Genomic DNA, 26833 nt, shown 5'->3' with positions numbered 1-26833 from the left:
TTTCCAGGTCTAAGGGTCAGATTGTTTAACTTCTCTCTAAAGTTGCTGAGTTGCCTTCTGTACATTATAAGAGTATTGCTGGACGACCCCAGAGAAGGCAAGGCCCCCTGGTGAGTATTCCAGTGTACACCTGCGCTGACTGACGGCAGCGCTCACATGGGACGGATATGCTGCCCGTTTCTGCAACAGATTTTCTTGCAGAAATAAAAGTGAATCAGGCTGTATTTACACGGTTGATGCAAGATGCGCCCGAGATTCTCACGCAAGTCGCGTTGCACACGGACCCTCCGTTCATGTGATGTACGGGGCGCTGCCCATAACATGCCTATTCACATCTGAGACTCGCACAAAAATAGGACGGGCAGCAATTTTTAAAACAGAAACTATCGGTCCAATTGAAAAAAGGCCGGTGTGCGTGAAGCCACCGAAATGATGGAGTCCCCCTGAATGATCCATGGAATCCTTGCAGGAATCGACTTGTGGACTTTCAATAAGCAAGATGAAACCTGCAGCACAATAACATGTAGATGTTACTAGCAAATCACTGCCAAATCTGTGGCAACATATCTGCTTTGTGTGGCCGTTCCCTTAAAGGGGAATACACTTTTGCAATCCTTCAGTCTCCAGCATCGATTCATTAACTCTTTCCAAACCCATTCCCCCCCCACCCGCCCCTCCCCTGCTCTTATTTATTTTGGGTTGGAAAGCGAATTGTGGATTCTTTGGAATTACTCAACAGAAACACATAAAAATGACCCGTGATGATTTTATTAGTATGTGAGTTCTGAGTGTTTCACATCGGCAAGATCATTTGTAATTAAAGATGAGCGAGCATACTCGCTAAGGCATATTACTCGAGCGAGTAGTGCCTTAGCCGAGTATCTCCCCCGCTCGTCTCTAAAGATTCGGGACCGGCGCGGGTGACAGGTCAGTTGCGGCGGGGAGCGGGGGTGGAGAGAGGGAGAGAGAGATCTCCCCTCCGTTCCTCCTTGCTCTCCCCCGCCGATCCCTGATCCCCGCTTGCCCCCAAATCTTTAGAGACGAGCGGGGAGATACTCGGCTAAGGCACTACTCGCTCGCGTTATGTGCCTTAGCGAGTATGCTCGCTCATCTCTATTTGTAATCATTTAGTATACAGATGGTCCCCGTTCCGTTCCAGGAGCCTGTTCGCAAGTCCATTTGTTTGCAAGTCTGAACAAATGTTTGTATGGAGTGGGATCGCGGGTGGATCCTGCTCAATACAACACCGGGTGCAGGCTGTTCTTACAGCGGACACCCGGCGGCAGCAGTTCTGACGAGGCGCGCCGCTCATCGGAACTGTTCACACCCTAAATACCGCTGTCAGAGCGGTATTTAAAGTGTTAACAGTTCCGACAAGCGGCGCGGCTCACCGGAACTGCTGCCGCCAGGTGTCCGCTGTAAGAAACAGCCGGCACCCGACGTTCAGGGGGCCCGTACAGTATCCCACGATGAGATCGCGGGACGCGGTGTGGTTGCTAGGCAGCCGGGGACCTCCTGAAAGGCCTCAGGATTGCCTATGCAGAATGCCTATCAAGCGCACGGCTTGATAGGCGCTCTGCAAAGGCAGCCCTGGGGCCTTTCAGAAGGCCCCCGGCTGCCTAGCAACCACACAGCATCCCGCGATCTAACCGGACAGGCTTGATAGAAGCCATAACATTACATCATACTGCGCAGGACAGATTGTTCGCATCTTGTGAAGTTCGTAACTCGAACGTTCGCAAGGCTGGGACTATCTGTATACAAATACTGATCTAACACATTTATATGCTAAGACTGTTCATTACTAATGAAAGAATTAGAGAAATTAGGAATGCATAGCGTCTGCAGGAGAGCTCGCGGATATCGGAGGCTGTTCTGCGTATGTACATTACACTATGCGGGACTATGTAGTGCAAAATCACGCCGCGCACGCATGTAGGTGCGAGCTTCACGTCATGTGATTTTTCTGTCTTCCTACTGAAACAACATCCGATTTACATAAAAATCACGTTGCAGCGATGTGATACGTTTTTTTTCACAGCAAAAGCCTCAGGGCTAAGGTTGGATTCCCACGGGTATATGTGGATTTATGTTCGCCCACAAGCGACGTAAAAATGCTTGAACGGGTGCACAAATCTGACGTTTGTGCCCCCCGTTCAGACATACAAGCCAGGCACATATATGCCAAGCCCGCAATGTCATTGGACAAGAGGTGACAGTTTAGCTCTGCTAAGCTGTTCTCCCTCCTCCCTCTACCTTCCAGCTTTCTGCAAGGATAGGGGCGGGGGCTAGCGTGCTAAACTCCCCCCCACTCACGCTGCTAAACTCCCCCCCACCTCCATTCTCCGGCAGCTGTCATAGGCTCCCATAGGAGTCTATGCAGCCGGCGGCGTAAAAGTCCCCAGCCGAAATGCGTTATCTTGGCCCGCTGGGCGCTTTTACCCTGTGGGAACACACCCATGTGAACTGATACATTGTGAACCAATGCATCAGAGGGGCGACGTATATCGGCCGGGCGTGAAAGCACGGCTAATATACGCTCGTGTAAATCAAGCCTAAGAGTGTAATTCTGGTCCAAGAAACTGGCGGCACTCACCTGTGTGCATGCACCCTTACGCTGCATCAAAGTAGTCAATTTGCTCCCCGGCCAATCCTCCGCTATGAGCAGGACTGGATCACAGCAGTTTTTAACCTCTTAATGCAATCAGTTATTTAGATTCACAGACTGTAAGCATAGATCTTGAAAATGATGGCGATGAAACCACGTAAGCTTGATTTACATAGGACGGGACCCCTTTAAGGCATCTTCCCGTTGGTTCTAGACTCTCCGTATAACCCCTGTATTTCTGGCCTCATTATTTGATAACTGCCGTCTTTCGCACTATTTTTGGACTTTCTTTCTAACCAGCCTTCCTCTCTGCCCCGAAATCTCTCACCTCCTGTAACACGGCTGCGTCAGCCCGGCGCTTCCTGCTGTTCCTGTATAGCCCCTATTTATAGTCACCTCTTCTCTCTTTGGTGATACGCCGCTTATCATCTTGTACTTTCTATTACAGCCTGGACTGCCCCAAACAGAACTACTCTTCCCAGCAGAAATTTGATTGGTAAGACTTGTGGCAGCAGACATAGGTGATATCATGATTTTGCTTTTCCTTTGGGGGGCGCTGTTAGAAAATTCTTTACTTTTCCATTTAAATTCCTGGAACCATTTACATTAGGCCAGCGGTGCCCTATGGTATAGATAAAGGGCACTTGTGTCTAGGACAGAGCTCTTTACCTACAAGATGCCATCAGGGAAGTCAGCTAGTGGTTGCATTTGTACTTATGTAATACCTCTGTATAGCACTAATAAGGAAGATTGAACAATACCTCTGCAGCGCCACCTATTGGATGGCAGCATTCTTGCAAATCAATATCAATATATAAGTCTTTATAACAATGATTGGAAATTGACCAAAAGTCAGAATCCATACACAGACAGCTGTTTCTGGGTTTTTGCCCCTCATCAGTATGAAGTAGGATTCTGGCTTGGATAGTGAGAGGCCTGTGATGTAGGTCGTAAGGGGTATCATTGCTCCTTAAGGAGAGCACCTAGAAGCTGTGAGAAGACACCTAGGATGTGAGTGAGGCCATGCATGCTCCTCTGAAAAATATATGCAAATAAGGAAGATGGAACAAACGTCATAGGCCTCTCACTAGCCAGAAACCTACTGCATACTGATGAGGGGCAAATACCCCGAAATAACTGTCTGTGTATGGATTTTATGATTTTGGTCAATTCCCAATCATTGTTATAAAGACTAGTAAAAAGGTTCTGACATTGATTTGCAGGAATGCTGCCATCCAATAGGTGGCGCTGTAGAGGAATTGTTCAAGCTTCCTTATCTGCATATACTCGTATTTCTCAGAGGAGCAACATGGCCTTATAAGTCTCCCCACACACCTTCTAGGTGTTTCCCTAAGGAGAGATGATACCCTTCCCGACCCAAAAGTGCTGAAATGGTGTGTGTACCCTGAGGACTTCCATATATCCAGTAGGTTCATTCCAAAAATTTACCAAATCTGAAAGCATCTATTTGGCATTACTCAGCTCCATATGAGCCCCCTTTGATGCTTTTGGCTGGTCTGGAGGGCTCGGGGGTAAAAGAATTGCCTTAAAAACTTTTTTTTTGTAGTACTGGAGATTGTCCTCCTTGCTGGGACGCTTCATACCGCCTTACTGTTGCTGGGGAGAAGGGAAGTGACACGTTCTCACTTTTTCAGCCCCCTTGGGTTGGGAGGGTCTCAGTGCAGTTTAGGGTCTGTGGTCGTGCCTTATCTTGGAGTAAATGCTGTTTGCTTAAAGGGGTATACCGGTTAGTGTATGAAATTGTAGGTTTTCACCCATCCACAGGATGAGTAAAAACTGATAGAGCTCTAGGGGTCCAACCGCTGAGACCCCCACCGATCTCAAAAACGGGGGACCCATGTTCACCTATTTCTTAGTACAGGATCACTTATTCCAATTTTCCCAACGCTGAAGGGAATGGGCCTCTGGTCGCACATGCGCGGCAGCGCCTCCATTCACCCTTAGTGGCGCAGATAGATAATCGAGCGCTATGTTCAGCTACTTCCATCAACCCTATTGAAATGAATGGAGCGATGCCGTTCCTTCCATTCATTTCAGTGGGATTGATGGAAATAGTTGAGCGCTATGTTCTGCTGTCAGTCTGCCTCATTGAAATAAATAGAGCTGCTGCCTTCACATGCGCCCCGCCGCTTCATTCATTTCAATAGGGCAGACAGAGATAGCTGAGCACAGTGCTTGGCTGTCTGTCTGCACCATTGAGATGCAGCGGATGGGTGAATACTTATAATTGCATAGACTAACCAGAATATCCCTTTAAAGGACTTGTTCTCAGGATCGGTGATTTCCCCTTTAAGTCTAGCCTGTCCCATGCAGTATAAATGTAGATACCTACAAATAATACCAGTGACTACTTGGTTTTCTTAGAGGGGTGGTCATTTGTAAACTATTGATGGTCTATCCTAAGCAAAGGCCATCAATAGTAGATCAAAGGTGATCTGTCGTCTGGGACCCCCCACTCATCAGCTCTTTGCTAAGTTAGTGCATTCATGCACAAAGTTGATTTGTGCAGGAAGCACAAAGTTCCCATGCCACTGCAGTGGCCAGGCTTGGTATTGCAGGCTATTCACTTCTATAGGAATGCTATACCAAGTCTCAGCACTACAGTGGAAACAGAGCTGTCTGCTTCCTGCACAAATCAACTCAGTGCGCAAACACGCTGGCCTGGGGAACAGCTGATTTCTGAAGATTCTGAGCAGTAGACCTTTTCTGATCTATTGATGGTCTATCCTAAGGATAGGCGATCAGTAATTTACAACTGGACAACCCCTTTAAGGACTATCACTAATCCAATCACTATTTCTTTTCCAGGACTCCTATTATTTGGGTAAACAGACCTGTTCCTTTGTGGGGTCTTCAGGTGAGTTTGGCTGTAGATTACAATGACTAATTGGTCACATGAGCATAGAAACATCTTGACACCCCCCTTTCACCCCCCGCCCTTCATTCCATTCATTAGGGATCACTTCCAAGACATTGTGGAATACTTGAAGAATCTGAAATCTCACAGTCTCTGTTTTCTTCATCAGGTACTAGTTGCGTTAATAAGCTTTCTGGAAACCATGCTTCTTACCTACCTGGGATATAAGGTAAGTCTCCATCCCCAGTGCAGTGTGACCTGCCAAGCAATTGTTGCCTCTGTCCCCCTTTTTAGGAGATTCCAATGAGTACATTTCCAGTGAGTTTCTTGGTTTCTACATCAGATTTACTTCCAATTCTTTCTTTATGTCCTTTTCTTATCCCCAGTCTCTTCCCTTACCCCCCCTCACTTCCTTATCTCTTTCCTTTGCATAATTTCCCTTTTCCTCATTTTCTTCCTTTTCTTTCCTCCACATCACATTCATTCCCTCTCCATTATTAACCTTGCTTTCCTTGCCATCTTTACCCTTACCCTCTCTCCCTTCCCTCTACCTTTTCTTACGGCTGTATCTCCATTGTTTCCTTTTCACACCGTGAAAGCTATGGAAACCTTTTTTGCATAAAAAAAATCAGTACACACACATATTACCTAGTCCCTGCAGGAAAAAAAATGCACTTATTTGTTTTCTTTTGCATTGAGTTTTTCTTCTTATGTATTTAGAAAACTTCATACTTGGTTTGCCAGCTCTCCTATATTCCAGTGTCTTGCTGGGGGGAGTTCACAGTATTGATCAGCTGGTCTTTCTCATGAATGGGCACAAGCTCAGCTCCTCCTTCTCTCTCTGAGGCCGTGTAGCATAACCACGCCCACTCAATACTACACAGCTTTCACTCCATCTCTCTCATCCTTTCTTTGAGTAACTGCTACTCTCCCTCACGGCTGATAAGAGCAGAATATTTACACGGAGTGACTTACAGCCCTCTGTAAGAGTAGCTGTCAATGCTCTCTGTTCTTCTGATCTACTCCATCACCCCTGGTACTGTTATATCGCTCTCTGTAATAGCTCAGTGGAGAGGCAGTGAATGCAGGTTCACACCAGAGGAGCTGTCAGTTTACTCTGACTGACAGAATCTGCTAAGATTTCAGTCCTCCAGTCTGCAGCGAGTTGGAAAATAATACAAGCATAGAAATCAATCAGAAATAGTTAATGAAAACCAATTACAAAAAGTCTTCGTTTCCAAAAACACATCGTTTAAAAAGGATTGCAAACTGTGCATAGCCTTTAACCCCTTCTCTTCCTGACCTTTCTACACCTCTCTTCTTTCCTTATCTCTTTCCTTTCACTCCTTATTTATTACCCCCTCCATTCCATACTGTGCTCCCTTCGCTTCTCTTTTTCCCCCCCATCCCCTCCATTCCTTACATTCGCACCAACCTCTTTCAGCGCCATGCCTTTCTCTCATTTCTCAATCACTACTATACAAGATTTATTGAAACAATGAAGAGTCATTACAAATTCTACCGATGTCTGTGTCACACACTGAGCGTATATTCACATCAGCAGTTTTTCTTTCAGTTCCGAAAAATCAAGCTGATTTTTCATGTGATTTTTTTTTTGTGTTTTCTGTTATTTTTCTGTGTTTTTTAAAATCTGTTTTGCATCCATTTTACATAAAAAAAATGCATGATGACCAAATCATGTAAATAATTGTTCTGCACCCTTTTTTAGTTACAACGTGATAAAACCAGATTGCAGTCACATCACATGAGTGCCGTCCGTTTTTTTAATTGCACCCATGGACTTGAATGGATGAGTTACGTCTGAAAAGCACTACAGAATAGGACATGCTGCGATTCTTTTCTTGCTAGGACCGCCCGTCCGATTTAAAAAGAGCGCACTTGGGAATAAAACCGTTTAAAATAATATGATTTATAATATTTCTGTCCGTAAATCGGACAGAAAAAACATTTTGGTGGAATGCACCCTGAGGCCGTATGTACGCAGCCGATATTCTCTTGCGTGTTTTGTGCATTGTGAGATGCACACAACGTGCAGGAAAATACAGCCCATCTATCCGTGTGCTGTGCGATGCGAATTGCGTGTGAGAATCTTGGACACAACTGTTTTCGGCCGTGTAAACAGCCTAAGGGCTTATTTACACAAGCGCATATCGGACGGTGTTTTCACGGCCGTCCGATATACGCTTCCATCTAAGCAGTCCCCCCTTCTCTCACCATCACCGGCTCTCTGCCTCTCTCCTCCACTCTGAGCGGTTTGCAATGGGAGGTGGCGGGATGGGGCGGAGCTAAGCTCCACGCTGTCTTGCCCACTCCCATGGCTGGCTATGGACAAGGGGTGGGGAGGGGGCGGGAGCTTAGCTCCACCCCCGCCCACTCCCATTGGAAACCGCTCGGAGGGGAGGAAAGGGGCAGAGAGCCGGTGAGGGGGAGGGAAGGGGGGAACTGCTTAGATGGAAGCATATATTGGCTAGCCGTGAAAAAGGAAACAAACTGATCAGATTTCCCCCTATTGATTTCAATAGTTTTCCAAAAAATCGTAATACTTTCAGTTTGTTTCAGTTTTTTTTACTGAACGAAAGCAGTGACCTCACTGATGTTAGGTTTCCATTCGCTTCCGTTCTGTTACCATTTTTTGAACAGAACATATGGCGCTGCACACTACGCTATTTGTTCCGTTCAAAAAACTGAAGAAGCCCAGAACAGAAGCGAACGGAAACTTTTCCATTTTTTTACAACCTATTGAAATCAATGGAAAAAAATGGAAACTTTATTTCCGTTTTTTTTTCTTGTTTTTCTGCTCCAAAAACGGAGCGGAGCGCCGGAAAACCCCAACGCCCGTGTGATCAGAGCCTTACAATGTGTCAGACACAGAGGCCTCCGGCAGATAATTTCCTCTCCCCCGTGACATTCCCAGCGGTGACTTTCAGATTGTGTAATTAAGAGATTTCTGATTATTTGCCTGGATGGATAACATTATATACAGTAATTTATTTGCACGAAGCGGAGAAAACTCTGTCAGCTTCTATCTGAAATCTCGGTGTTCTCGGTACAATTGATTTTGACAATGAGGGGCAGGTAATTCCATTTTAGGCTTGTTGTCTCCGCTGTCTTAAGTGTTCAGTCTCTTTTAATTACTATTGATGTGTGAGGAGAAAAAGACGTCTGATGGCAGATGTGCGACAGGTAACTTTCTGTCTACTCCAATGCTTGCCGTCACTTAGCTCATAAAAGAGGAGAAAGGACTTAAAGGGGTTGTCTGGAGCCTTAATATGGATGATGCATCCTCAGGACGGGTCATCAGTGGGGATCCGCTTGCTGATGATCCCTGCCAATCAGCTGATTTTGGACAAGTTCTTATTGCAGACAGCTCTATCCCTATTGCAGCGGCACAGAGGGGTCATGAATTAAATTCCATGGCAGCAGCACCTGCAGTTTTTAAAGACTTTATCCTATTAAGACAACCCTATACATATTCCCCCTTTTTGGAACCCCCATCTAAGTGCCAGGACTAGCTTTGGGAGAGCCAGCAAGTCCAAAATGGATGGCCATACATTTGAATGATATATTATACAACATATGGTGAAATGCTCCAGCCAGCTGGCTTACATGGGGCTGTTGGTTTGGGAATACCGCAAGGGAAGCAGGCACTTGTTTGTAGCTAATCGCCGAGCTTCCCCACAACTTGCTATCAGTACCGGTCTTCTATACACATTGAAGTCCAGGGCATCCTGGTGGAAGTAATGCACCCATCCCCGATATGGGGCTCTAGGTGGTTTAATACAGAACCAGATAACATTTCAACTTGGTAGCTAACGACATATGTGGGCACAGGGCATTCTTTGGTTAACATAGTTTTTATTAGTTTTTTGGAATGGTCAAAACATATTAAACGACTTTCAATATTACATTCATTTAAATAGTCAGGGGGTTACAAAGTTGGGCAAAATGCCCCAAAAGTACATCTCAGGTATTACTTCTTACAGAGTAGAATAAAGTAAAATGTAATGTTTTATTCCTTTATTAGATAAACCCCTACTGAAACAAAATATAATCTGCCTGAAGAGACCAGAACCAAAAGTAACATTAAGGGAGAAACAAGTATAAAGACAGTAGGGAAAACACATAAGGGGAGGATCATGGGGTGCGGGAGTTGGGCTCTGCTTGTAGCTTGTCATATCGGGGCTCCTGAGTTGAAAGGGTACAAAAACTCTTCTGTTGATTTAGCTCCATAGATATATACCTCATATATTTATTGGGGGAGTAGAGGATATACTTGAAGGTGAGCTAGAGACCCCTGGGAGGGTCACAGATATAGCTGTTGGGTTCCATAGACGCAGAGTAAGCGAGTATTGGTACCAAGGTGACAAGATTTTTTCATATACCGCTCCCTGGTCTGCAAGAATAGCTGCCAGTTTCTCATTAACCATAATCCATGACAGTTTCATTTTAACTAAATCGACACTAACTGATGTTTTCCTCCAGGAGCGATTGCTGTACGGGCAGCTAGGAAACCATAGGATATCTATGTGTGAGTGTGTTTGGGGGTCTCAGGGATACGTTTGCCCAGTAAAGCTTCCCAGGACGATTTTTGTAACAAAATATTAGTAATGGAGTATATAAGGGTGTATACCTAAATCCAGAACCTGCGGAGCCTAGGGCAGTGCCACCAGATATGTAGAAAGGATCCCTCCCCTCCACATCCCCTAAACCATAGGCCTAAAGTCCCTGTAAACATGCTGGAGATTCTTTTTGGAACAAGTTACCAAGTTTATAACCCGCTTCTGTAATTGGTACTTTAATAAAGAGTTTTGCAGTTGATGTTGTGATTTTATGCCACTCAGCAATTGGTAGTTCCTCACCTCGTTCCCCTTCCCATCTCCTCATGTAGGGGAGTTTGTCCTTGGGTGTTATAAAGTTGGTCATTTGTGTCACAAAGGCTTTCAAAGATAATTAATTTCAATAGTTTAAGCATGGAAGGGGGTAAGTTTTGTTTTAGAGCCTGCGATTTGGTATCATTAACTCTGAGACCCGAGATCGCTCCAAATTCATCCAGAGTTTGATATATATTAGGTAGAGAGGTGAGGGGGGAGGAGATGAACAACAGCACATCATCTGCATATAAGGTGCATTTGTGTTCATGTCCCCCTATGTGAATGCCTCTAACACTCTCATTGGCTCTAAGCATAGAGGCCAACTCGGGTTTGATTGCTAATGCAAATAGAAGAGGTGATAATGGGCATCCATCCCTGCCTCGTCCCTCTTTCAATAGCTATTGTGTCAGACTCAAAGCTCCGAATCCGGAACGAGGCGGAGGGAAATGAGTAGAGAGCCAGGATTAGGGTTCTGAATTTCATTCCAAAATGCATACCCTCAAGAATAAAAAATAAATATTGCCAAGAGACCGAATCAAAGGCTTTGCGTAAATATAGGCTAAGGAGAAGTCCTCGCCTGTTAGTCTCCCCGTCCCAACCTGATGGTAACGCCGAGATAATATCAATCGCCCTTCTAGTTTGATCGGTGGCTTGTCGACCGGGGATTAATCCAACCTGGTCCGGGTGGATATACTGATTGATGAATATGTTAAGTCTGGTTGACATAATTTTAGAAAGAATCTTTAGGTCATTATTAATTAGGGAAATTGGGTGATAATTTTCACAGATAGAGTGATCCTTGTGAGGTTTTGGGATTATGTGAATAAAGGCTTTGTTTGCTGTAGGGAATAAATATGGAGTTTGTAGAAAGGAATTGAAAAACCCAACCATGGGACCGCCCAGGGGTGTGAAAAATTTCTTATAGTATACATTTGAAAAACCATCTGGGCCAGGGGCCCTAGAAGGTTTAAGTGATTTTACTGCTATCCAGGCCTTCTCCACTGTCACCTCCCTCTCAGGGATATCCCTATGTTCTGGTGTCAACCTAGAAAGCACCTTGTCAAACAATTCCTCACATGTTTGCTGTGGGAATCATTCTTTAGTGTAAAGAGTCCTATAGAATTGACCAAATGCTCTTCCGATCTCTAATGGGTTTTGGCTCAGGTTACCATTCTGGAGGCGTAACTTGGGGAGAGCAGGGAGGAAGGGTCTGGGAGTCAGTCGCTGAGCCAACAATCTACCCTGTCGATCCCCCTGAGAAAAGAATTTGTATCTGGACCATCTTAATTGTTTTTCTGCTAAGGTAGTTAAGCATAGATTGAGTTCAGTATGCGCTTTAGAAATTTCAGAAAGAAGGTCCAGAGAGAAGTTATTTTTATGGTGTTCCAATAAGGACGAATAGTGGGCCTCTTTTTGCTGTAGCTCCTTCACCCATTTAACCTTTATTTTGGAAGCTAATTGAATGAATCTCCCTCTAATTACTGCCTTATGGGCCTTCCAATTGGTGGCGTATGAGGAATCACCAGGAAGGTTATGGACAAAAAATCCTCAATGGTGTCCAAGATCTCCTTTTGTACACCTTCTTTATTGAGGAGTGAATAATTCAACCGCCAGTACCCCGTTGTTTTGTAACTGGCCAGTTCTGTGAATGAGATTAAGTACGGTGAATGGTCAGATCATGCGCAGGTCAGAATCTTTGCCTGAGCTATTTTGGGGACAAATCTGGTTTGTATGAAAACATGGTCTATTCAGGTATATAGATTATGTGCTACAGAGCAATATGTATAATTCCTGTCCGAGTCGTGAAGGTTTCACCAGATATCAACCAGGTCAAAGGAGTGCAGGAGTTTAGCGAATTGGTAAGTGGGAGCTGTAGGGGGAATGATTTTAGTTTTATCTGCATTTAATTCATCGATGGAAACATCCAGAGTTGGAGTCTCCACCCACCACAATTGGGCCTTCATATTGTGGGAGCCAAAAGGAAGAAAGGTTTTGCAGGAATGGAAGTTGTTTAGTATTGGGGGCGTAATAATTAACAAGAGTAACTTGTGAGCTGTTAAGTACACCTGAGACTATTAAAAGCCTACCCTCAGGGTCTCTGTGAATCTTTTGAAGGACGAAAGAAGTATATCTGGATATCCAGATCCCCACACCTCTTTTAGGTAGTGCATTGGGTAGCTGCAGTGGAAAAAAGTCGGGGTGGAAGCCGGGGCAAAATGCGTCTCCTGAAGGAAAACGTCTGCCGAATTCTGTGGTAGTATTCAAAGGCTTTGTGTCTTCTGACAGGCGAATTGAACCTCTAGACATTGTGTGAGACAAAAGGAATAAATGTAGTAGACCTATTTAGAAAAAGTATAAAAATGCCTTTAAAGGTACAAGTGAGAGAACCAGGGGTCAAAATGATTAGAAAAAAACTGTCCAGGTTACCTCGCCATAAGGGACAATGTCAAGAGCCCTGAAAGGAAGGAAAGGGTGGAGTGCACAAAAGGGAAGACGACAGACATATAACAGGGGAAGACCGAGAACATGAAAATACTAACAAAAAAACTATAAAAGTGGGGGAATATACTCCCCAAAGTAGTGTCGCAATAGTGATGTAGAATGGATGGATGGTGGATATGAATATCCACTGCAGTGCATCATGGTAGGGAGCAGAAGCTCCTGCAGCACCGATCACATTGAAGGTGCAAAATATCAACATCAAAGTTAAATACAGAAAAACAACTATAAACCTCAACCAGAGACTCTAAAGATGCCTGACATACATGGCCCACCAATATCTAATAACAAAAAGGTATTATTGCATGGCATTCAATGCGAGAGAAGAAAAAAAAGATATAAAGGAGATCCCTTATGAAACGCTGTTACCGACAAAGTTCAGGTTGTGGATCCCGCTTCCTGCTTAGTTGTAGACTTCCAAAGCGGCGAGAGAGGTCTTGAGTCATCCGTCGAGCTGGCCGACGGGGAAGGCTCTTTTGAAAGGAGGCCAAGTTGGAGGAGCAGAGATTCACCTTTGGCAAAGGATTGGAATCCGTATTGCTTGTTTTTGTATAAAAAGCAAAGGTGAAAAGGGAAAGACCAACGATTGCGTGTCTCTGCTTGCCAGACAGAGCAGTAAGGGCCTCAGTGCTCTGCGCCTCTGAATCGTCCCAGGGGAAATATCTGAGAAAATTTGGACCTCGTGGTCTGCGATGGAGATGGAATGACTTGCTCTGGAAGCTTGCATTACCTTCTCTTTAATGGAATAATAATGCGGTTTAACAATGATATCTCTAGGGGGACCCTCCTTGCACTGTGCTGTCAGGGCCCGGTGGGTTCTATCCAACTCCATGCAAGAGGGCTCGATGTCTGGAATGAGGGACAGGAGGAGATCAGAGACTGCTTTGGGAATGTCTGTTATACTTTCTGGAAGTCCCCTAATCCTGAAATTTTCTCTTCTGGATCTGTTTTCAAGATCCTCTATTTTCATGTTGGCTTCCAAGCGTTCTTGTAGGTCAGACACCATCTTGGAGTTCTGGTTAACTCTGGACACTGTGGAATCCACCTTAGAATCCAAGGAATCCAGTCTCCTCCTAATCTCCAATAGGTCCTGCCTGAGAGGTTTAGTTATAGTCTCTGTAGCTTTGGAGAGCTCATTGGATAGCATCTCTTTAAATCTAGAGACCATCTGGGGAGTAATTTGGTTGGCACCAAGGGGCTGGTACCGAGGTTGTGGCAAGGGTTTCCTGATCTTCTAGCGTATTGGTGAGGTCAGAACCTTCTTGGCCATGGAAGTCCTGTGACAGCGAGTCTGAGTCAGTGCTATGCGGGGTCTGAGAGAAAGGATCAGGTGTCAATTGGCTTGAGGCTGAGAATGATATCCGCGAAGAGCCCGTTTGCTGTTTCATCGCTGGACGCAGTTTGTCCTGTGCATTAGAACCAGTGGACGCCATTTCTAGAAAGTCTATTACTGATTGTTCTCTACTCTTAAGTGATATTTTGGTCTTCTTGCGGCCTCCTCTGGCCATTCAAATGAAAAGAATGAAATGCAAAGTGATAGATTAGATTACGTGGACCTTAGATGTTGATGCTGGTGAAAGCTGAATGTGACCGTGCGGAGCTACGCAGCTCTGTGACTACATGGCCACAGTAGGTAGCTGCAAAGGTGCGTCCAAGTTGTGTGGTGTTCGGGTGGCACCATGTACTAGAGGGCTTGCTGGTGATGCCGCTGCTGGAGATGGCGCAGTTAGTAGTGCTGATGCAGGTGATGCTGTGGCTGGTGGTGTTTTGGCGTAAGGTGCTGCGGCAGGTGGTGCTGTGGCTGGTGGTGCTATGACGTAAGGTGCTGCGGCAGGTGATGCTGCGGCTGGTGGTGTTATGGCGTAAGGTGCTGCGGCAGGTGGTGCTGTGGCTGGTGGTGCTATGACGTAAGGTGCTGCGGCAGGTGATGCTGCGGCTGGTGGTGTTATGGCGTAAGGTGCTGCGGCAGGTGGTGCTGTGGCTGGTGGTGCTATGACGTAAGGTGCTGCGGCAGGTGGTGCTGTGGCTGGTGGTGCTATGACGTAAGGTGCTGCGGCAGATGATGCTGCGGCTGGTGGTGTTATGGCGTAAGGTGCTGCGGCAGGTGCTGCTGTGGCTGGTGGTGCTATGACGTAAGGTGCTGCGGCAGGTGATGCTGCGGCTGGTGGTGTTATGGCGTAAGGTGCTGCGGCAGGTGGTGCTGTGGCTGGTGGTGCTATGACATTAAGTGCTGCGGCAGGTGGTGCTGTGGCTGGTGGTGCTATGACGTAAGGTGCTGCGGCAGATGATGCTGCGGCTGGTGGTGTTATGGCGTAAGGTGCTGCGGCAGGTGGTGCTGTGGCTGGTGGTGCTATGACGTAAGGTGCTGCAACTGTTCGTTTTATGACGTAAGATGCTGCGGCAGGTAGTGCGGCGGCAGGAATGCTGCAGCTGGTACCCACAATATATGGCGTAGTGCTAGAGGGACCCCGCACGGTGGGGAACTCTTTAGCGGGACTGCAGCTTTTTATTTACTATATTTGAAGAGGAATACAGCTGCCGGGAGCCAGACATCACAGGGCGTCCTTTTGCAATCGTCCCCATTGACAATCCCCGTGGAAAAGACACTTGTCTGTAACTGGAGGATGTATATGTGTTCTTCTGGAGTCGGCTTGAGCACACATATTTTAATTGGCAGGCCTGCATTTAAGTCACAACTCGTGTGCACACGTCAGGCCTTTTCCTGAGGCCCCACCTCACTTACATATCAGAGCTGCAGGAAGATGTGAACCCTTTTGTAGTAGTCTCTCTAGCTGTAGCCCAGTTCTATCAGCGATGTCATTTCTGGCACATTATGGAGATACGTTCCTCAAACACTGGTTGCCTCCTTTCTTGTGCCACTGTCCCTTTCTACCAGGCACAGATTCTCCAGGACACGTTCTCCAGGGCTCCCCAAGCCAACTCCTCACGTCTGTCTCTCCTGGCATTGCAGTTTCTCTTATGGCTCAGTACCACTGGATGTGCTCTCAAGCTTGCAGCTCTCCATGATCTCAAGTCCTCTAGATCTCCCATCTGACCTTTGCAGCCAATGGGAAGTCCTATACAACACTCCATAGAGAAATACACAAACTGCAGTAATGTAGGATGGCCAGTAGAGATTCCCCTTTACCATCCGGATTATATAACTATAGAAACCATAACAGAGATCATTACAGCAGAACCTGGGCTTCCCCTTACACCTGAGCATCAGCACTTGTAAAAGAGCCTTAAAGGAGTATTCCCAAGATACACTTTTATCATTTATTTACAGGATAGGTGTCATGGGGAATATGCATCCCCCTGGCACTACGTGATCCTCTCAAGGACAAGACATTACAGATACTTGGTAATGGAGACTTTAATCCAAAGCAAGAATACACAGAAACTAAACAACAAACAGGTGATGAGTTGTAGCATCTAAAGGAGGAAGGATTAACAGTGCATTGACTGGAGGGATGATGTAGCAGAGCCAACTGGATCAAATGTCGCACAGTAGCAGAGCGCATGACAATAGGTGATAAAAGTCTTGGTGGGGGGTCTCACCCCTGAGACAACCACAATCCCGAGAATTGGGGTCCAATGTGCCCCTCTTCTCGTCACTGTGGGGGTCACTTCTCCCACCTGCAGTGATGTGAAATTGAATGCAGCAATGGCCGCACATGTGCAACCACCACTCCATTCATTTCAGTGGGGCTGAGGGAAATAGCCAAGCTCTTTTATTTGGTTATCTCCGGCAATCCCATTGAAAATAAATGTATGTGTGGCCAAAGCTTCATTAAGTGTCCTCCTCTCTGTGGGGGTAACGTGGGCAGCGAGCCAGCAGTGAGGGGGACGAGGGAAAACGGCCGAAAATGAAGTGCCCAACAGTTGTCCTGTGTAAAAGAAGCTTCAGCACAACCCATTTAAGGGCTTTTACCCACTAGCGTTTTTTTTAATGCTGCGATATCGCTGCGTTAAAAAAACACTAGTGGGTAAAGCCCTAAGTAGGAAGTTCCCGCTCTCTAAAGTGAACTAAGCAACAACACTCAATGTCAAGCAGCAGCTGCGAAAGCAAACATCATTTAAGTGTGTGCAGAATTAATCTGGATCTTACCACTTGGTGTGAGAAAGTAGAATTGAAAGGGTTTTTTTAGATCTAAAAAATTGATAACTTTTCCTCCACTTGGCTGGTCAACTAGTCACCAGATCACTGCCACAGTGTACAGAGCAGGAAGCAGACAGCGCCGTACAATGTGCAGTGGCCAGATATGGATTTGCATTCACTTCAAGAGAAGCTGTTCCTGCAATACCATGAATGACCACTACACAATGTACAGCGCTATCTGCTATCATAAAATGTGACAGTGGCCTACAAATGATTGTCGGGGGTCCCGAACAGTGGATCCCAGCTGATCAGTTATTGATTACCTGTTCTGGGGAAAGGTCATCAATTTTTTTACACTTGGAAAACCCCTTTAATACATAAGTGTCTTTTTGCAACCTAATTGGAGCAATGCCTTTAACATAACCCTTCACTATGTAGAGACACAAGCCATAAAACCTTGCTATTGCGGGTTTTATGGCTATATATGACTATATGGTATATACGGTATATGATACAGTTACTACATATGTTTTCTTCTGTATTTCAGGGGAACATCTGGGAGCAGCTGCTCAGATTCCCGTTTATTCTTGAGATGTTCAACACTCTGCCGTTCTTTGTTACTGTAAGTACCACCCCCCCGCCCCCACCTGTTGGTTGCCCTTTTCATCATCTTCCTCATGTACAGCGCCGGTGACCCATCCATCCCCTATGACCGCAGCTCCTGTGCTCTCCCCATTAGTCTGCAGGCAGCGATCCGCTATCTACCTTCCCTGGAAGCCATTCATGCAGAATAAAAGCTTTTTATGTGGAATGTAGGTGAGGGGTCGTGCGGCGTCACCTACTTGTAGCGCTTTAATACCGCTTCTTCCATATTGGGTCACAGAGGTGACATATTTTTCACTCCCAGGCGCTCCCCAAAGCCCTGTTGGTAGAGAAGCAGAAAGGGCATAACAGAGGTGAAAAATAGTCAAAACATGTAAACTGCACAAAAGCTAGAGTCGTAAAACTGTAGTCAGCTCTTATAGCGGTTTACAGAAAAGTTGGCTGACAACAACCCACCAGGGACAGCCTAAGCGCCACATCAGCCTGTTAAAGGGACACCTCAGATCCGAGGCATGGGGCCACCAGTCAAATTACTATTAGTTGTATGGCGGCACTATTTTACATCATGTAGCATTATTATTAAATAACTTTGTATGGCGTTATTATTTGGTCACCATATGGCTGTATTAGTTCAGCACAGTATAGCAGTATTATTTATATTGTGTAGCAATGTTATTAGAATACTTTGGAGCTGTTATTTGGTCACTGTATAGCTGTATTATTGCAGCACTGTATAGCAGAATTACTTGTGCATCGTATAGCGATGTTATTAGATTATTTTGTATGGCGCTGTTATTTGTTCACTTCATGGCAGTATTATTTCTACCATCATGTATCACTGTTATTAGATTACTCTGGAGTAGTTCTTTGGTCATTTTGTAGCGGTATTATTGCAGCACTGTATGGCAGTATTATTTATATCGTATAGAAGTTTATATTACTTTGTAGGGCACGTATTTGGTCACTATAATGGGGGTATTAATTCTACATCATGTAGCGCTCTTATTAAATTACTTTGTTTGACATTGTTATTTGGTCACTTTAATATTTTTATATCATGTAGCACTGTTATTAAATTACTTTGGGCCATTTGGTCACTTGATGACTGTTATTTCAGCACTGTATGGAGGTATTATTTATACATCGTATAGCACCGTTTTTACACTACTTTGTATGGCGCTGTTATTTGGTCACTTTATTACAGTATTATTTCAGCTCTAGATGGCGGTATTATTTACACATTGCATAGCACTGTTTTTAGATTACTTGTATGGCATTTATTTGGTCACTTTATGGTGGTGTTACTTCTACATCATGTAGCGCTGTTATTAGATTACTTTGTATGGTGCTATTATTTGGTCATTTTATGGCAGTATTATTTCTACATAGTTTAGCCCTGTTATTAAATTACTTTTTATGATGCTGTTATTTGGTCAATGTACGGTATTATTTCAGCTCTATATGGCACTATTATTTACCCATTGTATAGCACTGTTTTTAGATTACTTGTATGGCATTTATTTGGTCACTTTATGGTGGTGTTACTTCTACATCATGTAGCGCTGTTATTAGATTACTTTGTATGGTGCTATTATTTGGTCATTTTATGGCAGTATTATTTCTACATAGTTTAGCCCTGTTATTAAATTACTTTTTATGATGCTGTTATTTGGTCATTTTATGGCGGTATTATTTCTGCATTGTGCAGCACTGTTGTTAGATTACTTTGGAGCTGTTATTTGGTCACTTTATCACACTTTTATTTTTACATCATGTAGCACTGTTATTAAATTACTTTGTATGGTGGTGTTACTTGGTCACTTTGTAGCAGTATTACTTCAGCTGTGTATGGTGGCATTATTTACACATCGTATAACAATGTTATTGGAATACTTTGTATGGTGTTATTTGATCACTTTATGGCAGTATGATTTCAGCTCAGTATAGTAGTATTTACGTTGCATTTTCCACTACTGTACAGAATGTTGTTTTGCAGTGTACAATGGTGATGGCACTGTATAGCGGTGTTATTTTGACAACCATACAGAGGTCTTAGGGCCCTTTTATACTGAATGATATTCGTTTAGATTCTCTCTGGATAATCTATATTGGTTCAGGGTGAATGCTGGCAGTGACTGAATGATGAATGTTAATTCATTTATGGTTTATTTTCTGCAGGTAGTCATTCATATATCAATGACATCCCGTCTACTGTGAATGGAGGCGGACGGCTGGAAAGATCTCCGGTCTGCTCCACCTCCATTCACTGATCGATGATCGAGTGAGGGAGAGAGCCTGGATGGCTGGCAGATGTGAACCGCCCATTGGACGGTCTGAGGCTTATTAGCATGAGGCGCGGGAAGCCTTTCCACGGATTTATCTGGTGATGGGAGTCACGGTGCACAGAGGTGGCAGTACTATTTTAGCCATCATGCGTCGGTATGTTGAGTTTAATAGGAAAAAATTAGTTGACGGACTTCCCTTAAATAAAAAATGAAGCAAGATGCTGTGCTTTTTTCACAGGACCAAAAATTCTCTAATACGCGTAAAAAAAATGCAATACACTGCATAGATATGTTCGTGTGAACGCACCCTTAGAATATGTTCACAAGGGCTTCTACTCTATGCGTTTTCCTTAGGGGAATATTTCCAGCGAATTCCTGGATTTTGGTGCTGCTTTACCATAGATTTTGCCCTTTGCATTACAAAGGGTGAAATCGACACTCAAATCCGAAGTGAATGAGAGAAGCCTTGATTACCCAGAATGGTGCCTAATAGGGCATTGTATGAGCGCAGTAGTGGTCCCTTCAGTCAGTTGATCGCCAGGGATTCTGAGTGGCGGACCCCCACTGATCAGATATTGATGGTCTATCCTGGGGGTAAGCCTTTAATTTTTAAAAGATGGATAATCCCTTTAAGTCTTTTTGGCCACAAAACACTTTTCATGCTGTTGTTTTATTTGTTGGCTTTGTTAATCCGCACTCTAATAGTTTCCCCCCTTCCTTAGTTCTATTAACATAATTGAGATGTAAGTGCCCCTCTGGGATATAAGCCCCAGCTGTCAGATGAGAGCGGCTACACAGATCTGTTATCTGATACGTGGAATAGCATCAGCCACATGCCATGCCCACGCTCCCGAGTACACAGCCCCGGGGCTCAGTGCTCTCACTGATTAATGCTTACTATGTACTAATTTGATTAGAAACTGAAGATATTATAGCCCTATTAAAACTGAACTATTGAATCCAATACATGTCCAGATATTTAAAGAGGTTCTCTAGGACTGAACTATGGATGACTTATGCTCAGGAAAGGTTATAAAGGTGATCAGCAGGGGGCCACCATCTGGGATCCTCATTGATTGGCTGTTTACCAGGCGTTTGTGCTAATGGAGGGAGCTAATTTTTGCAGGAAACAGACAGCTCCGTTCTCACTGTAGTGGCCAGGCTTGGTATTGCAGGCCTTTCACTTCATTGGGAACTTTGCATGTAATACCAAGCCTGACCACTGCAGAGAGAATGGAGCTGTCCGCTTCCTGCAGAAATTAGTGCATGTGCAGATCAGCCCAACAAAAAGCTGATTGGCAAGGGTCGCGGTCAATGGATCACCAACGAGTTACTATTAATTAAATGGGTCCATGTGCTGTCATTATTCGATAAGTTAAAAAATAGATAGAAAATACACTCTTGTGAATGGGCCCTAATACTTGTTTGTAGTCAATTTAGACAATCCTTTGTGAGCTAACTGTATCATCAGCACAACCCTCCCTCCTATCCTGATAAATAGTTACATTTTATCAGTCTGCAGTGCTGACTTAAAAACGATGGGATACAGTTATAACAAGCCCCGAGCTGCAGACGTAATAGGCTTCTATAGGATTTTAGCCTCTGGGAGCAATCAGGAATTGTTTCGCTTGCTGACAGCAAGCAGAGATCTTGAAAATCATGAATTAAAACACAAACTGTCTGTAAAAGTTGCATTGTATATGTTTCCTATCATGTTGTAAGCCCCTTGTTCAGGACCAGCCCTGATTCCTCCTGCATCATAGAATGGTAGAGTTGGAAGGGACCTTCTGGGTCATCGGGTCCAGCCCTCTGCTCAGTGCAGGATCACTAAATCATCCCAGACAGATGTCTTTCCAGCCTCTATTTGAGCACTTCCATTGAAGGAGAACTCCCCACCTCCTGTGATAACCTGTTCCACTCATTGATCACCCTCACCGTCTAATATCTAATCTGTGTCTCCTCCCTTTCAGTTTCATCCCATTGCTTCTAGTCTTTCCTTATGCAAATGAGAATAGGGCTGATGCCTCTGCACTGTGACAGCCCTTCAGATATTTGTAGACAGCTATTAAGTCTCCTCTCAGCCTTCTTAGCCTGCAAGCTAAACATTCCCAGATCCTTGAACCGCTCTTCATAGAACATGATTTGCAGACCGCTCACCATATTGGTAACTCTTCTCTGAACTTACTCCAGTTTATCTGTTTTGTTTTTTTAAGTGGGGTGCCCAGAACTGGACACAGTATTCCAGATGAGGTCTGACTAAGGAAGAGTAGAGGGGGATAATGACCTCATGTGATCTAGACTCCATGCTTCTCTTAATACATCCCAGAATTGTGTTTGCCTCTTTGCTGCTACATCACGCTTCCTTCTCCCTCCTCTGCCTTTTCTTGGCCTCTCTTAAGCAGCACCTGTCTGGTAATGTCATTTGCCCTTTCTCTTGCTGCCCACTCTGGGTGTATGAAGTGATGCTGGCATTGGGTACAGCTGCCACTCACATCCCACATCCATCAGGCTGATGAGTATGGGGCCTGCCCTCTCACAACACCTCGGCCTCTGTAATCAGGAATAGGCTGTTATTAGCACCCCGTAGGTGGATAGTAAACACAAAATGCACTTAGGAGCCTGGAGTGTGGTGCTAAAGTGTCTCATGGCACAGTTTAGCTCTATGTAAGACATTCAATAACTGTTGCAAATACTTTGCTTTCTTCGAGATTTGCATTGAATGATCACTGCATTAGGAACAGCTACTCAACAGTTAAAGGGCCATATTAAAGCTAGTCCAATCGTGGCTATTGTTGAAAACTTTTGCACAAATTTGCTTACTTCAAGATCTACAATGGCCGATCGCTGTATTAGCAACAGCTGCTCAATAATGGTTGGTCCACTTTTTTGGGCGATCATTGCTTTTAGACGTCGGGGAACAGATCCCACAAGATGGAGAACATCCTCTATACTGAGATCGCCCCATGCCTGCTTAAGCAGCTCCGTTAGTTGGTGCCCATTGTGGGAATGAGTAGGAGCAGATCTCACCTCCCTCTCCAGCATATCCCAAACATGTACAATGGGGTTACAGTCCGGGGAGTTTGGGGGCCGAGGCCGTGTGGAGGATTCATTGTGGTGTTCCTCCAACCACTCCCTACTGATCAGAGCTCAATGACCTGGTGGATTGTCCTGCTGAAAGATGGCACTGCGGTCGGGGGAAGACTTCCTGAAGATATGGGGGCAGATGGTCAGCTAACAGGTCCCTGTAGTGTTCACCGTCCACAGATCAAACTACTAACAACCACTTGTCCGTTTGTATGTATGTATTTATATGTGTGGGTGCTTCTCATGCTCCGCCCCCTGGTGACATCATCACAGGTCCTACAGCATGTATAAAAACACAGCGCCTGACCAACAAAAGAAGAACAAAGTTAGGGCTCTTGGAAGGGGAGGACAAAAATAACAAATTGAGAATACAACTCAGCTGTTATTATCTCAGACACAACTCAGCGGTCCTGACAGGAGACACCGACCTACCGCCACTACATAAATGCGGTGGGCTCGGGTGATGTCACTGCTGTGGGAGGGGCCATTCTGGACTTTGGTAGAAAGTACTGAATAAGCCGACAGAAACTACCAGGACCTGTGATGATGCCACCGTCATTTGATCACCTGTGTGGGTGGAGTCAGGGATCACATCACCAGGGGCTGATCACTATATCCAAGACTCTGCTGTGTTGATTGTCATGCCTGCTGGATAAGCTGAAGGGATCAGGATGTAACAGAGCTGTGTGTGTGTGTCATGTCTGAAAATCAGAATGGATGTGAATGTACCACAGCTGTGTGTGTCATTTGTGGGAATCAGCATGGATGTAGTAGAGCTGGTGCGTCATGTGTGGGAATGAGGATCGATATAGTAGAGCTGTTTGTGTAATGTCTGAGCATCAGCATGGATGTAGCAGAGCTGTGTGTGTGATTTCTGGAAATCAGGATGGATGTAGGATGTAGCATGTAGCACAGCTGTATGGCGCATTGCGCCACCAGAAACACTGGTACTATACTTTCCTAATAATTACTAGTTGCTCTATGATCACCAACGGTCCTAGGCCATGCCAGGAAAACACTCCGCAGGCCATGACATCGCCAGCAGCCTGCTGAACCCCAATGGTGCACCCATAGGATACAACTTCATGATATTTACACCACATTCGGACCCAGCCATCCATTTGGTTCAGCTGTAAACAGAACTAATCACTCCAGATGACCTTCTGCCATGTGTCCAAGGTCTACTGACATCTTTCCTGGGCCCCTCGAAGTCTTATTAGTGATGATGTGGGGTCACTCGAGGCATCCTTGTCAGTCTTTGGCCATTGAACCCCAGTTGATGCAAGGTACGCCACATGGTCATTGCACGAATTGTCCAACTTCCCCACTGTTGTATCACTGGTCCATTGTAGCACATCGTTGATGAGATACCAGACGTACCACCTGCTGATTGCCTCTAGGATCCACCACACGTGGCATGCCGCTGTGTGATCTGTCGGATGTCTATCCATGGTTCAACCAGTCTTGGTACACTCTTAATATTGTGGTTCAAGAACAGCGAACACGTGTGACTGTTTAACAAATATTGACACCACACCTCCGGGCACCAATAATCTGCCCGCCGTCAACATCACCACGTTTACCCATAACTACTAAATGCTGCCTTCTGCTGCACAGAGGAGAACAAATTGTGACGCGACCATCACGTGGTACCAAATCCGGCGCACCCCTGCTGTTCCTAATGTAGTGATCATTCGGTGTATAAAGTAGTTGTTCTCCATTCACATCCAAATCTGCATTCTGCTATGTTCTGTGTACCAGAGTGCATTGCAGTGTAGGAGACAGCGAGGAGCGAACGGCTAAACCGCAAATACATTCCAAGCAGCAAATGGCTAAATTCTGGCTGCAGCTTTTGATGTGACTTGTGTATAAGATGCTGCTGGGAAGTTTTACACTTATTATAATATTTCTTGCACTGATATCTTTTGTTTTTCAGGTTTTCTGGCCGCCCTTGAGAAGCCTTTACATCCCCGTCTTCCTCAACTGCTGGCTGGCGAAGCACGCTCTGGAGAACATGATTGTAAGCTCCTATTTAAGACAAGTGTGCCCATATAAATGGTCTGATTGTAGTCCGTGTGTCCGTGCCCGTTCACATCAGCTGAATTACACTGAAATACCGGATGAAATTGCGCTGGACAGCTGGGCGAGAAACAAATGGACACCATTATAGTCAGAACTATCGTAAGACAGGTCATTTCAGCCAGTGGGTTACAGAATGGAGCAGGAAAATAGAACCCCTTGGCATAGATGTAAATGGGCGCTTACCCCTATGCGTTACGTGTCTTTTTAATTCCGTACCTCATCCATTTTTCTCATGTACAAAAAAACCAAAACCAGAAGCGGGCCCAATTTTTTTCTTGAGTCGCTTAGCAAATCCATTAAGAATGCAGTGTACATGGATGTCCATTTTTTGGGCATACCCATTGACTTAAAATGGAGACTCTCATCCGAGAAATCGGACCAGAATAAGACATGCTGAAGGTTTTTACACAGACCACTGGTCCTTGGAAAATAAAAAAACGCATTTCTAAATAGCCCCATTGGCTGTAATGGGCCCGTATACATTCAATTGCACAAGTGGACAGCCATCGGACAAGAATTAACCCGTGTGAATAAATCTTAAGACTCTCTGACTAGACTAGTCAAAGAGGACTTTTTTTATTGCCCTTCATAGTAGTTTTCAGGTTGGGGGGGGGGGCTATGTTTTTTACCTGGGTGGCAGGCAGATTATCAGTTATGACAGGTTGGCACATACACGGAAATCATATGGTGCCACAGGAAAACTCCATGCTGTCATGTGGACAGGTGGACCCTGTTGGTTGGGATCTCAATGGTCAGATTCCATCAATGTAGCATTTATTACCTATCCAGAATATCTCTTTAAGTGGTGGTCCTTGTTAAGTGGTCTTCTCTGTGCTTCATCCTCTGCCTTGATGAATATTGATATCTTTTGCACCATGCGGATGGGAGGCCAGAATTTGGTGTCAGCAGCATGAATCAATGAACCCCTCTTCTCAGACAATAGGGTATATTCTACTGGGGACTTCAGGGACCTGGGCCGCAGCCCTGATGAGCCTGGGGCTGGTTATTGGGCCACGTTTTGGAGGACATAGAATGCCTTCCTTTTGGCAGCCATCAGATTGGGAGGCAGTCCGCTGCCTGGCTAACCACGGTTACTACCCGTCCATGATTTGAGCCTCGGCTTCTGAGGAAGGATTTCAAGAAGAAGCTGTTGCACCACCAGCCGCTCTGCAGCAAAGGCCCGCGGTCTAAATGTTCTTTGCACCAGTCCTGAACGTGCACAGCGACCGTAATTGTAGCAACCCGTAGGGTAACCCCGGACACATGGCATACGCTGAGGAGCTGGGAGAGCAAGATGCTGGCTTGTCACGGCCGCACTTACCACACTCCCTCCTGGAAGGATACACGCAGCCAAGGCCAGGGCAGCACTGAGCCTCTTCCAGACAACCCCGGCATGGGGATGCCCAATACACAGGGTAACAGGTGTAGAGGGATTTGTCACGGGTGACGCCACTGTTCCGGTATCCCCCAGCATGAACAGCAGCGGGGAAAATAAATGAGCCGCAGACAGTTTAAGTAACTCAGGTCCCCGGGAATGGTCAGGGCCTGGAAATAACTTTACTGGGAACTTCAGCAATACAAGGCACACTTTGAAGAAGAGACAATGCAGTCAATTCAATACACTTGACAGTAGTACCTCCACACTGTGATCCAGACTTCAGACCAACCCGTGCGTGATTAATAAAATGCGTACCTCCACTCAGCGAGATTCAGACGTCCGGACGCTTGAGTGTGAACAATGACTGTAGAGTACCTCCACCAGACGGTCCCAGACTTCAGGACGCACGGGTGTGCGAAACA

General features: G+C 45.3%; 1 protein-coding gene across 1 annotated transcript in view; it reads left to right on the top strand.

Annotated features, from left to right (window-relative positions):
• The window catches only part of LOC136612873 (potassium channel subfamily T member 2-like), a 195272-nt gene that overhangs the window by 91337 nt on the left and 77102 nt on the right, over window positions 1-26833 (top strand). Inside the window, exons 3-8 of the mRNA XM_066593593.1 lie at window positions 8-110; window positions 3057-3104; window positions 5438-5486; window positions 5656-5715; window positions 17527-17601; window positions 24888-24971. Coding sequence (XP_066449690.1) covers window positions 8-110; window positions 3057-3104; window positions 5438-5486; window positions 5656-5715; window positions 17527-17601; window positions 24888-24971 — 419 coding nt within the window. The remainder of the gene's footprint in view (window positions 1-7; window positions 111-3056; window positions 3105-5437; window positions 5487-5655; window positions 5716-17526; window positions 17602-24887; window positions 24972-26833) is intronic.

This window comes from Eleutherodactylus coqui, chromosome 2 (genome assembly GCF_035609145.1).
Source record: "Eleutherodactylus coqui strain aEleCoq1 chromosome 2, aEleCoq1.hap1, whole genome shotgun sequence".
NCBI classification, from domain to species: Eukaryota; Metazoa; Chordata; class Amphibia; order Anura; family Eleutherodactylidae; genus Eleutherodactylus; species Eleutherodactylus coqui.
The sequence above is the reverse complement of the archived record's forward strand: the minus strand, read 5'-3'. Positions and strand labels throughout refer to the sequence as shown.